The sequence below is a fragment of the Capricornis sumatraensis genome, chromosome 2, assembly GCF_032405125.1.
Source record: "Capricornis sumatraensis isolate serow.1 chromosome 2, serow.2, whole genome shotgun sequence".
Lineage (NCBI taxonomy): Eukaryota > Metazoa > Chordata > Mammalia > Artiodactyla > Bovidae > Capricornis > Capricornis sumatraensis.
This window is the reverse complement of record NC_091070.1, coordinates 180,315,679-180,329,842: the sequence shown is the minus strand read 5'-3', so window position 1 is coordinate 180,329,842 and position 14,164 is coordinate 180,315,679. Positions and strand designations below refer to the sequence as shown.

The 14,164-nt window shown below is 34.9% G+C and overlaps 1 protein-coding gene across 2 annotated transcripts in view; it reads left to right on the top strand.

Moving 5' to 3' along the window:
* Positions 1-3,027: 3,027 nt before the first annotated feature.
* The window catches only part of LEPR (leptin receptor), a 75,164-nt gene continuing 64,027 nt past the window's right edge, over positions 3,028-14,164 (top strand). For both annotated transcript variants that reach the window (XM_068964098.1, XM_068964099.1), the window contains exons 1-3: positions 3,028-3,071; positions 7,596-7,925; positions 10,054-10,177. In XM_068964098.1, coding sequence (XP_068820199.1) covers positions 3,032-3,071; positions 7,596-7,925; positions 10,054-10,177 — 494 coding nt within the window. In that variant the 5' untranslated portion in view covers positions 3,028-3,031. The remainder of the gene's footprint in view (positions 3,072-7,595; positions 7,926-10,053; positions 10,178-14,164) is intronic.

Here is a 14,164-nt window from a genome sequence, read left to right as displayed (position 1 = left end):
GAATATTGATGATATATATGTTTAATATTTGTAATTAAGTCTTTCATTTGTGTCTATTGATTAGGCCAAAAAGTTGAAAAATCAATAAATAGCAGCATTAATGCTTTTAGAACTTTGTAAATTCTACTCATCACAGAACCAAGAAGAGTCCTAGAATCATATTTTGCTCAGTATGACTCCAAAGCCACCCAATGGAGAATATTCCTAGAATCAAGGTTAAAGGGATCTTCCTTCTTTCAAATGGATTAATTCCAGCATTTGCTTAAAATTGTGCCATATTTTATTTCAGTTCATATTTAGATCAGGACTTTTTATAAAGCTCTTTTCCAGCTAACTTATTTTTTTCTTCTAGAAGATTTATGAGTCTTATTTATTAATTCTTAATTTTCAGTGTTTTACTCATTTTCTTTATTTTTTGAAATCTATTCCATTCTCATTTTGAAGTCTATTTTGAACTCATATTCTTATTTGGACTAGTGGCTTCAATTTTATACTATGACTTTCTTTTTTCCCTTATGTAATTCTGATTTCTTGTTTTATTTTCCAATTTTTGCAGCTTCAGAATCGTAGTATGTTTTGAGTTGCCTTCCTTTATCCTGGCCTTTTCCTTTCAGGGGTCACCTGTACTCCATCTGCTATCTGGACAGGTCGTCCTTAAGATTGCAGAGCCATCAACTGGCTTCTAGTCAAGCTTTTTAGGATCCCGAATCCCCAGTCCTTTTCCTGGTTTACTCCTCATTTTGTTGGCATACATCATAAAGTTACTTCTGAGAAAGAGATTCACAGGATGTAAATTTTCTAAGTGATTGTGTTATTTAAAATTTATTTGTTTTGTTTGTATACTTTCCTGATTGGCTAGTAGAATCTTAAACTGCAAATAATTTTCCATCAATCATTACTAGATAGCTTTCTGTAATTCAGTGTTTTGAGATGCAACATTTGTTTTAATTAGATTCTCATTGCTTTGGTTATTTTTTTCTTCTCTGGAAACTCTTCTTTTCTCTTCTGCAATTTTTAAATGATATGTTTAGAAATGGATGTTTGTTTTCCATTCTTTTTCCTTGGAATTTGCTAGGTTTTTTTTTTTTTTTTTTTTCTAGTTTAAAGACTTAAGTCCCATCAGTTCTGGGAAATTTTCTTATATCATTTCACTTTTTATTTTCTCTTTAATCTGTTTTTCTGGAAATGCTATTGTTTGGTTATGAATCACTTGATCTTATTCCCCATTCCCCACCTTGGGGAGGAATTAATTATGCAAATGTGTTTAAATAAAAAATGGTTGTCTTATGTAAGGAAGAACAATATGATCTGTTTGGTCACTTAACTCATTGAATCAGTTGAATTAAAGTGAGTCAAATCAATTATTGGACTGAATTACTTAGTCACTAGTCAGCTCAGTCAAAACACTTAGTCTAGTGATATGTGTATTTGCAACATACCCCGATTATGAAATTTCCTTTATGTTTATTCTGTGAGACAATGTTGTATCAGAAAGAGGTAGCATAAAAAAAGCTGGGAGAACTTTGTACACATTTAATATCATTAGATAATAAAGATGCCACACTGAATTGGTTTCTAGAAATCCTTAAGATATACATTGTGGGATCAAGTGTGTAAAGAACCAAAATTCTGGTGAAAACAAACAGAGTTACCAGACTACAAAATGGTCGTACTCACCCATCTTTTTCCTAAGAGTCATTTAAGTTGTTGAACTAAACAAGCATGTTTTTCTATTTGCTTGTCACGTGCTATCAGTTCTCAGATACAACTTATAAGACATGTTTCTCACTTAATACTTTATAATATTCTTTGTGATCAAGCTGTGATTTCTGTTTTAAACTAAAGCCTCTCAGAATCATAAGCAGCTCTGAAAGGGATTGTAGGGATGGTCCTTCAGTCTGATGAGGAAGCTGAGATCAAGAATACTGACGTCCCAAGTCTTATACCTGGTTAATCAAAAGAGCCTCAATTGGCATCCAAGACTTCTGATACCTAATTCACGGCTTTTTACCTCAGATTAATTTTCATGTAGTGAACTGAATCCCAAATATGAGATAATAAAAAAGACTGAAACACCAAAAGCCTTTAATGTTTCCTTATAAATCTAAGCTAAATATGTTTATTTTATTTTTTTAACTTAATTTAATTTTTTTGTCTTTTATTTTTACTTTATTTTACTTTACAATACTGTATGGTTTTGCCATACATTGACATGAATCCCCATGGGTGTAAATTACACTCTCATTCGATTTCATGACATAGTAGTAAAAATAATCTTACTCGTGGTATATTTCAAATTGGATAGAATTCATAGGAAAGTTTGTCTCTGAAGTCATCCCTATCATCTGCATATATGAAGCCATCAAACTCTCCTTCAGTTACCGAAATCTTGCTAATGTGAATATTGTGTGTGAGCTAAGTCACTTCAGTCATGCCCAACTCTGCGACAGGGGTTTCCAAAACCATATTGCTAAAATTTCTCTTCATTGGAAATAAATAGACAGTTCATTACCTATACTGTAATCATTCAACTTTGTGGTATCATAATAAAGATAAAGACTTTAGGAAATGAAAGGAATTTAAGAATTGAGCACACACACACACACACACACACACAAATGAAGAGTGTGATATTTATGATGTTAGGTCAGCCGTACATATTTAATTGGCATTGTAAGCTTTTTTGGTTTAGTTAAATATTCAGTCTCATCTATGATACTTGTCCTGGTTTGTCATGTCATGAAGGAACATTGCCATTTTTTTGATTAAGCCATATATGAATGTACTGCTTATGTTTTAACTGTAAAATAGCATGTGCATAGGAATGAACCTATAACTTACTATTTTACATTCATGTTAAATGCTGATACTGATCCAGAGTATTATTATCAGATTACAATTTGAAGAATTGGTAGTTTTAATCCTTTTCCTTTTATATTTTCCCATAGATGGCTTGTGTATATGTCATTTTTTAAAATTTGTGTGTGTACTGGTTTTAGATTTACTGTTTTTTAGGTGTACTTCTCTGAAGATGATTTGTCAAAAGTTCTGTGTGGCTTTGTTACATTGGGGTAAGTTATTTGCTTTTAAAATGTCTATATATGAGGTAGAGATTTTACCCTTAGAGATGTTGTTACATTTATTGGCTGACTAAATTTCCCATTTCCAGTTAGGAATTCTCTTGCCCTTGATTAAAAATGCAAATCAAACAAAAATGGAAGTGTGAAAATGAAAACTCTTCCCAACCTCCTGGAAACAATATGATGGATATCCTTCCAGAAACATACCCTCCCCCAACCACACACACACACAGTCATATCTCCAGTCACAAAAATAGAATTGGTTTGTCTATTCTGTATTTTTCTTTTTCCTGCTTAACAGTTTTCCAGTTTATCCTCATAACTTTTCTTGTTAGTGTTCATTAATATACTTATTTAATGATTGCATAACAATGAACTTTATGAATGTACCTTATGTTATAAACTTATTTGAACAATTCCCATTGTTAGACATTTCTTTTTCTGTAATAAATTATGCTACATTGAAATTCATATACATACGTCTTTGTGTATTTGGGAGAGTATTTCTATAGATTAGTTTCTGAAGAGGAAATTTCTATGTTGAGTAGTAAATACAAGTTTGAATTTGATAGGTACTGTGAAATCTCCTCCAAGCTCTTTGCCTTTTGCAGTCCAACATGAGTATGTAAGTGGTAGCTCAGTCAGTAAAGAATCTGCCTGCAATGCAGAAGGCCCAGGTTCGATCCCTGGGTCGCAAAGATCCCTGGAGAAGGGAATGGCTACCCACTCCAATATTTTTGCCTGGAGAATTCCATGGACAGAGGAGCCTGGTGGGCCACAGTCCATGGGGTCACAGAGTCGGACATGACTGATTAACACACATTTGATTGCATTCCTGCCAAAGATATGCATTATCATTCCTTTACTTGGAAATAAGGTATAATGACATTTAAATATTTTGATTTTATTTAGCAAATGTAGCATTATTAAATTACAAATATGTATATATCAGATGATCGTCAAAACTTTAATTTTCTCTATCTAGGACTGGTTTACTTGGTGATAATATTTAAAATAAATGGCTATCATATAGAATAACAAATTTATTCTAAAATGGAAAAGAAATGTCATTTAAATGGTATTCCCCATTATGATTCTGGTAAACAATGACAAGATAATGTTATAAGGGGATATTATCAAGGGATTGTGTATGCCTTGGGAATTCCCACCTTGACTACCACGAGATTATATTCAAAAATTAAATGTATACTAGTCTTCCTCTTACTTATTGCAGGAATATCCTGGAGAGAAAGCATTCTTTTACGATCTTGTGTTTTAACTTTCTGTGAAGCATAACAGGCTTCTGTTTGAAAGTGGTCACACAATGCCAGTAACTTTTGAGTATATAGATATGGTTTTCTCAGGTCCACTTATACTTGGATTTTTTAAAAACAGTGAATACCATGGTACTGCATGGTCCAAGGTTAGTTGAATCTGCAGATGCAGAGAAGTTGTGTATACAGAGGAACTGTGTATAGGGAGGGACAACTACAAGTTATAGGCAAATTTTCCACTGCTTAGAGGGTCAATGGCCTGAACCTGTGCATTGTACTATTCTCAATGGTTTCTTACAGCATTCTAGAAATATTTTAATTTTTTTAAAACTCAAATCATCTAATTTAGATTGTGTTCCAAGTCTTTGAAATTAAAGTCAGGCTGTCTTTAAGAAAACCCCCCTTTTTCCCCCTAGCAACCATTACCTGTGTATCAACTGGTTCTGAGCATCTCTTTGGTTACTCTAGTCTTTAAAGGTGCCCTGAGAAGCTTTCTTATGACTCTTCTATCTTGCACATGCTATTGTTTGTCATTGTAGCCATCTATATAGCTACAGAAAATATCCAGGATAATTCCACTGTTACAGAATTCAGAAAAATTGGACCACAAGGAACTATCAAAGAAAGATAACACCCTCTCTTATATTTTCTAATTTTTATTAGGTTCCATGGTAATGTATTACATTGGATTTTCAAAAGGTTTGTGGTTTGGTCAAGTTTTGTGAATCAGAAGGTGTCTGGGGCCTTAATGTATAACATATGACAATATATATCATATGATAACATAAACTTATGCCTTCAGATGAATATTCTGGACTCCTTGCCATTTAGGGTTCATTTTTGGGGAAAGAAATATCATTTGCAAAGGAAGCATGTAAACAAAATAGAATCATCTTTTAATTAAGCTGATTCAGTAGTTACCATGTGACATTCATTATTACATTTTAATTTTCAAATACTTTGAGATTTTTAGGCTAATTTCAGTTTAGTCAACTGAATCTTCCATGTGCAGCTAGAGAATATAATGTTTTTAATTAGTATTTATTGTTTTGTAAAATGAAAGAAACACCCTAATTTCTTTTTAGTGAGAAGTTCTAATTTCAAAAACATATTTTAGAAGGATTGAGTCCAAAACATCACAATTGCAGTGACGATTCACTTGTGATGATGTTCAGTTCAGTTCAGTCGCTTAGTCGTGTCCGACTCTTTGCGACCCCATGAATCGCAGTATGCCAGGCCTCCCTGTTCATCACCAACTCCTGGAGTTCACTCAGACTCACTTCCATCAAGTCAGTGATGCCATCCAGCCATCTTATCCTCTGGCATCCCCTTCTCCTCCTGCCCCCAATCCCTCCCAGCATCAGAGTCTTTTCCAATGAGTCAACTCTTTGCATGAGGTGGCCAAAGTACTGGAGTTTCAGCTTTAACATCATTCCTTCCAAAGAAATCCCAGGGCTGATCTCCTTCAGAATGGACTGGTTGGATCTCCTTGCAGTCCAAGGGACTCTCAAGAGTCTTCTCCAACACCACAGTTCAAAAGGATCAATTCTTCGGTGCTCAGCCTTCTTGACAGTCCAACTGTCACGTCCATACATGACTACTGGAAAAACCATAGCCTTGACTAGATGGACATTTGTTGGCAAAGTAATGTCTCTGCTTTTCGATATGCTATCTAGGTTGGTCATAAGTTTTCTTCCAAGGAGTAAGCGTCTTTTAATTTCATGGCTGCAGTCACCATCTGCAGTGATTTTGAAGCCCCCCCAAATAAAGTCTGACACTGTTTCCACTGTTTCCCCATCTATTTGCCATGAAGTGGTGGGGCCACATGCCATGATCTTAGTTTTCTGAATGTTGAGCTTTAAGCCAACTTTTTTACTCTCCTCTTTTTCACTTTCATCAAGAGGCTCTTTAGTTCTTCTTCACTTTCTGCCATAAGGGTGGTGTCATCTGTGTATCTGAGGTGATTGATATTTCTCCCGGCAATCTTGATTCCAGCTTGTGTTTCTTCCAGTTCAGCATTTCTCATGATGTACTCTGCATACAAGTTAAATAAGCAGGGTAACAATATACAGCCTTGACGTACTCTTTTTCATATTTGGAACCAGTCTTTTGATGATGTTATGATACCTAATTGTTCAGTGTGGGAAAAATAAAATTAGTTCATGATAGTCATTTTTGCCTTAATTTTTATATCTGATAACATATTTCTATTAATATTTATAGAATGCTCTAGAAACCAAAGTAAGAATCATTACTTGTGTATTTAAATATTTTTACATGTATTACTTTTTAATTTAGAATAGCACTTTTGTGAACTGATTTTAATAATTTCTGTTTTCTTACATTTTAACATTTACCATAATCCTTCAAAGGTCTCACTATATAGACTCCACGCAAAATTCTTAGAATTCTCATTCTGCATTGCTTTGTATATGAGGCAACACAATTGTTGGATGATTAGAATAACTTGTAAAAGAAAGAATTATGGAGAATTAATTATTTTATTTTCAAACAATTATTTAAAAAACAGGTACCACTTTTAAGGTTTTCTGGAAGGGTACAGGTTTATAAAATTGTTCTTAATTTTATGGGTGAGTGATACATTATCTTTAATCAGCAGTGAATGTTTCCTGTAAGAAGTCTGTCATTGTTCATCAATTATTGGAGGATACTAAGGACATATCTTACATGATATTGTATATCTGGATAATCATAGGCATATTCAGGAAATCATCCAGCTGTTCTGATGTTGAAGACAAACCCTTTCTAAAATCATTCACTGAAAGTAGTGTTAACATTTTGGCATTATTCTCCTTAAGAAATATTAAAACATCACTTTAATATTTGCTTATATAATTGCACATCCAGATGCCATTATGGTGGAAGTCCGTTAGAGTAATTTATTTATTTATTTATTTTTGGAAAAGGAAATTTAATTTAGCTGTAATTTACTTTCATTAAAATATAATTATGAGTTGTTAGATTAATGGGGTAAATTAAGTGTGAATTTCCCAAAAGGGTTGCTAAAGAGTCAGGTTATCTCCGCAAATAAATGTACCCTCTTAAGTATAACACATGGTTCAATGGAAGCACAGAGTTATGCATTAGGCACTGATTGAGTACTTAGAAAGTTTAATAGTAACTATTGAGTACTGCATCATTTAATCTTAGATACTTCCTATTCATATCTTAATCAAAATGATTAATTGCTTTTTTCTGTGTCTTTTGAATGTCCTAACAGAATTTATTTATGTAACAACTGCATTTAACTTGGCATATCCAATTACTCCCTGGAAATTCAAGTTGTCTTGCATGCCATCAAATACAACATATGACTTCCTCTTTCCTCCTGGAATCTCAAAGAACACTTCAAATTTGAATGGACGTTCTGAGGCAGTTGTTGAAACTAAGCTTAATTCAAGTGGTAACTACTTATCTAACTTATCATCAAGAACAACTTTCCACTGTTGCTTTTGGAGCAAGGAAGATAAAAACTGCTCTGTATATGCAGATGACATTGAAGGGAAGGCATTTGTTATAACAGTAAATTCTTTAGTTTTTCAACAAACAGGTAAGTATTTTAATGTTCCAAGCATTAGTTGTTACTTAACTATATTGGATAAAATATTTTCATTCTCTGAAACTTGTGTGAAATAGATGTCTCTGGATGTGATTCTGAGCAAATATTACCATTTTATATTAGTGATAAAATTAGTATTATCATATGACCAAACTAATAAGTCCCCAATTATTTTATGTCCCATGAAAATAAAAATGTAAATGGGGAATTTTTTAACCTTAAAATATATTTTTATAGTCTTCTAAATTTGCTTTAAAATAAAAAAGTAGTATATCTTATTCTTTTTAAATAGATAAAATATCAAATGGTTGATAATCCTGTTGAATTAATTAAATTCTAAAACAAGGAATCTCAGTAGCCAATGCATATATTTTAAATCACTTTTTTTGTTGTTGTTTAAGTGTAATGCATACTGAATGTATCTAGTGTAATTAATAATTTTACATCTCGAAATATAAACAACAAAATAATCTCCAAGCCTTTTGGAAGAGCTAAATAGAACAGAGACAATTGACTTAGCACCATAAACATCTGTAATATGAAAATAAAGGCATATATCAATATAGTACTCCTGTGTAGGGTTCATCATAATTTCTCAACCTCAAAATTTTTTACATTGTGGGCCAGGTAATTCTTGGTTATGGGGACTGGTTTGTGCGTTATACCAGTGACTCAGTGGTAAAGAATCCTCCCGCAGTGCAGGAGACACAGGAGCCAAGGATTTGATCCCTGGGTGAGGAAGATGCCCTGGAGAAGGAAATGACAACCCACTCCAGTGTTCTTGCCTGGAGAATCCCATGGACAGAGGAGCCAGGAGGGCTACAGTCCATAGTGTCGCAAAGAGTCGGGCATAACCAAGCTGCTAAGCTCAAGCACAGGATGTTTAGAAGCATCCCTGGCTTCTACCCAGTTGATGCCTGTAACACTCACTCAGCAGTTGTGACAATCAAAACGGATCTCCAGACTTTGCCACATGTCCCTTGTAGTGCCAAAGCACCACTGATTAGAGGGAAGAAATAGTTTGTTGAGATCAGGTTAGGAGTAAGGGTAAGGCATAACTGTGCAATAAGATCAGAGTTTTAAAACAAGTTAGAAGTAATACTTCCTAGTGTCTCTGTCTTTAGGCATTTAATTTTAAATGAAGCACTTTTTTTAATTTGTAAGGGAGCTTGACTTTACCATTCCAATGATTGTTGGATATATTAAGAATGGACTTAAAATGTGAAGGTCCTTGTGATTAGCCTTGAAATGATCAAAAAATGTTTTGCACTTTTTTCAGTTATCAAGTGAAATGATTATGATGCTGCAGATTTTAATTTATGTATAAATAAGGGCTATTAACTAGTTAGTTTCATGAGTTTAACTTTGTGTAACTAAAGTTACTAGGTTAAGTGGTGGTTACTGAGGATTTCCATGTAATTTTCTGCCACATGGGCTATTTACTTCATAAGGCTCAACCTATGCAAAGTCACTACTAGCTAGAAATTCTCCAAATGGGGAAACATGTTAGTATTGCTTAAGATACTTTTGGTGTTGTATTAAATTAGTCATAATTTTTAGCTGTTGCTGTGCCTGCTTTCTAAATTATAAATCACCAATAGTTTATCATTATTAGGTGAATTTTTCAGTATACAGTGAAATATACTCTCATTATTTGTATGTGAGGCCTATAGTATTGTAATAACAAAAATTTAAGATATGCATCTTATTGGTGATTCCAGTGTGAATCACCGTGCTTTACTGCTAAAGCAGACACAGAAATGCTACACTAAATTTGCTGTACTTTGGTAGTTCATGTTCTCTTGTCTCTTGGAAAGTGGGGATGAACTGAACTAGGTGAGTTTTGGGGTCTTCTGTCCTACATAAGTGGTTCAAGATTTTAAAAAATTTGAGAAACAATAATTGAATTTAATTCTCTTACTTTATGAAGAAGGAAACTGAAGGCCAAAGGGACTAAATGGGCACAGACATATGACCAATTAGAGCTTGTTCTTTTTGTCTCAGAATGGACAGTGGTAGTTGTATCAGAACACTGGTAAATTTAATTTAGCCCTTCCCTTTCATTGGGCTGTTCAGAATGGTTTTTTTTCAGATTTAATTTAGTTTATTTTTAATTCAGGTGCACACTGGAACATACAGTGCTGGATGAAAGAGGACTTGAAATTATTCATCTGTTATATTGAGTCATTATTTAAGAATCCTTTCAAGAATTATGACCTTAAGGTCCATCTTTTATATGTTCTGTAAGTACCAAATAAATAAATTTAGACATTCCCATGACACAATTTTTTTTCTGAAATACAAGAGCTTCCATATACAGAAGTAGATTATGAAAGCTCTCCTATCCCTATAGTTCCTTTTATATCAGTGTACATGTCTGTATTTTTTGTATGATTTTCTCCTCTATTAGGTTTTCTCTTTTCTCCTCATATTGGTTCAGGTAGCAAGACATTATAGATATGGATGGACATATATTTGCAAAGAAGTGTAAACTCAAATTCAGGAGTCTTAGGTATTTGACTGAAGAAAGGGGGAAAGTTTATATTTATTTTTCTGGTAGATTTTTCTCTCATATTTGATCTTTTTATTGTCTTGAAAATGTATGTGCTTAATATATGTTTGTGCTCGGTAGAGAGCTACAACAGTGGTTTCGAACAGCCATACTTACAATTCTTACAGTAAATAGGTCATTCAAGTTTTTCTAATAATTCCAGTGATAATACCTACCACTCCTATTTGAATTAAAGTAAAATTATTTGGCTGTGCTGCATGGCATGTGGGATCTTAGGTTGGCAACCAGGGACTGCACCTTCAGCCCATGCAGTGGAAGCATGGAGTCTTAACCACTGGACATCCAGGAAAGTCCTTGCATTTTAACTCTTTAAAATTCTTTCTCGTTTGTTGTTACTCGCCTCCCTCAGTTCTGCTGTTATTGAGGTGCTATAAGTAAGGGGTAAATTGGGACCTCCCTGGTGGTCTAGTAGTTAAGACTCTGTGCTCCCAGTACAGGCAGCATGGGTTTGAGCCCTGATCAGAGAACAGAATAGTGCATCCTAAAAAAAAATAAATAAATAAATTCAGGGACAATGTGCTAGAAACTGTCCATGTAAAGATGAATAGAGACAGAAAGCAGAATGATGGCTGCCGGGGACTAGAGGAGGGGTAATGAAGAATTCTTGTTTAAATGGGTATAGAGTTTCAGTTTGGGAAGATGACAAAAGTTCTGAAGGTGGATGGTAAGGATGGTTACCCAACAGTGTGAATGTACTTAGTGTCACTGAATTTTGTACACTTAAAATGGTATATATTGTGTACATTTTACCACAGTAAAAAAATTTAAAGAACACAGATGTCAAAAAAAAAGGATGTATTCAGACACTTTGCTAAATGTGTGTTTTACTTCAACTTTTTAAAATAACTGAAATGGTTGATTTATGTATTTCTTCTCACTATTTTGCCATATGTTGTCCTATGTATTTTTAGACTCTATTGTTGGGTAGATCTATGTTCATAACTGTTATATCTTCTTGATAAACTTTCCCATTAACCTGACACAACATCATTCTTGGTTTTGCCTCATGCTTTTAATTTGGAAAATGTATTTTGTCTTATATTTTAAAAGGATAGTTATAGTCTCTGCTCTTGAGCCATTCATAGGTTAGTGATTTGGACAGATATGTACAAATATGTCTCAAAATAGGGTTTGAGTTTTAGTGATTCCTGATGCGGGAGCACAAGACTGATGTGAGAGCATCCGGTGGGGAAGCCTAGTGTACTGGTGGGAAAAGAGAGGAGTGGAGGTTTCCCTAGGAGGGAGACAGCTGAGTTGAGATTTCAAGGATGAGTGAGCTAATAACCAAAATATGAAAGATTTCTTGTGTAAAGGTAAATGACAAATTTTAGAAGAAGCAAAGCTACTATCATCCTTATTTTTCTACTGATTATCAGACTGTAGTTAATATTTTGGAGAAGGCAATGGCACCCCACTCCAGTACTCTTGCCTGGAAAATCCCATGGACGGAGGAGCCTGGTAGGCTGCAGTCCATGGGGTCGCTAAGAGTCGGACAGGACTGAGCAACTTCACTTTCACTTTTCACTTTCATGCATTGGAGAAGGAAATGGCAACCCATTCCAGTATTCTTGCCTGGAGAATCCCAGGGACGGGGGAGCCTGATGGGCTGCCATCTGTGGGGTCGCAGAGAGTCAGACACGACTGAAGCAACTTAGCAGTAGCAGCAGTTAATATTTACAACTTACGTTAAACTGCTGGACTGATTTTTTCTTTTGGCCCTGCCACGTGGCTTGGAGGATCTTAGTTCCTGGCCCAGGGATCAGACCAGTGCCCTCTGCAGTGGAAGTGCTGGTCTCTAACCACTGGACCGCCAGGGGATTCCCTGAACTAATTTTTAAAGTCACCCTAGGAGTAGAACAGATACGACACCCCCTGCTGTCTCATCTGGACATTGAGTGTGATAATTTTCACCTCTGATGCTGGTCACTAGATAAGTCTAGAAGTCAAACCCCTGCTGCTTTAATAAGTGCAGTTCTCATTAGGGCCAGTGTCTTGAATGGGAGTGTCTGATTGGTGAGAATGTGCTGTATCTATCTGCCAGTGTTTCAGTCGAACAGAAGAGTAGTTTTTCCAGGCAGATGCTGGGGGCAGCTAGTAGATAAATGTCCACAACAGAAATGACTGGGTTGCAAATCTCAAGAGGCCCAAGAAGCTTAGCTGAGTAGTGAAATGGGGAAGGTGGAGGAGTAATAGGAAGTGCACAGCCAAAGGAGAACATCTGAAGGATGGGACAGAATGAGCTTGCTTCTAGTTTACAGAAAATGACCCAGAGAGAGAAAAATTGAAGATATGGTAGAAGGGGACACATTGAATATTTGTGACAGAGAGTGAATAGTTGAGTAGACAAGTTCCAGAAAAAGAGCACAGATGAAGGGTTGGTCTTAGAGCAAAGGAGACTCACCACAACTTCTGGGTCTTGAGCAAAGAAAGGAAGCATTGTGGTTGATGAGGATATATTTGACCTCTGGGGCATAAAGTTTCCTGCTTTATTTAACCAAAACACATTTTAGCTCAGAGAAACTAATTCCTTTACAATGAAGTACATTTTTGTGATGATCTGAATACTTTGGTGGTGATCAAAATCTCACTAGGTGTCATTCGAGAGAATTTCAAATATTATCAGTGAGGTAGGGTAATGTGCCCAGTTTGATAGCTCTATGACCATGTGTAAGGATTTATATTTCATAATGTGTGGGCCATAGTTATGTCTGGAGGTCTGCATTCTATGAGAAGGATATTATATATGAATATATCAGAACATTTCAAAATTGCATAGTAAATTAGCGATAGATAGCTGAGAATTTGAACTTTAGTCAGCTAAGTGGTCATTGGTCTGTTCATCTAAATGGACCCAGAAAAATGAGAAAATTATAATATTAAATAGATTTTTCAACTTGCTCATATGATGACTTTAGTAGATTCTTTCAACCTTTTGTTTTGAACTCAGGTTTCTAAAAATATCAATATAGGAAAACCTGTCCTAATTGCATACCATTTGAGAAATGTCTTGGTTTTTTTTTTCTTTCCACTTATTAAAAGAAATAATTTTTATTATTTTTGGCCATACCATGTGGCGTGTGGGATCTTTATTCGCCAGCCGAGGATTGAACCCTGGTCCCCTGCAGTGAACGTGTGGAGTCTTAACCACTGGATTGCCAGGGAATTCCCATTTGCCACTTTATTTGTACTCTTCACTGTATAATTTGGTTAATATGTCCGTTTTACCAACTCTCACATGCTGTTTCTGTCTTGAATGATATTTTTGTGTACACTTTGGACAGTACATCTCCAAATAATTTAAATAAGACTCTTCAGCTCAGGAGGAAGAACTGGCCCATATAACAGATGAAACCTCTATGGAATAGGAACTCTATATTGATGATTACTATAGAAAAGTTTTTCATCAAAAGCACCTCCCCAAGGCATTAGAGAATTCACAAGAGAACTCTTTCAAATTCTTCCGTGTGTAAATAAGTTTAAAGGGAACTAAAATCTGTTGTTTAAAAGGAATTTAAAGCCTTATAAATAAATCCCTTATGGGAAAGCATTGTTTGAACTCAGATATTAATGTTTGTCAGAGAATCCAAAGTAGAGCTACCACAGATATTTGCTATTTTGAAATTTTCTCTTAAACCTAGGAAGGAAATCCTCTCCTTCC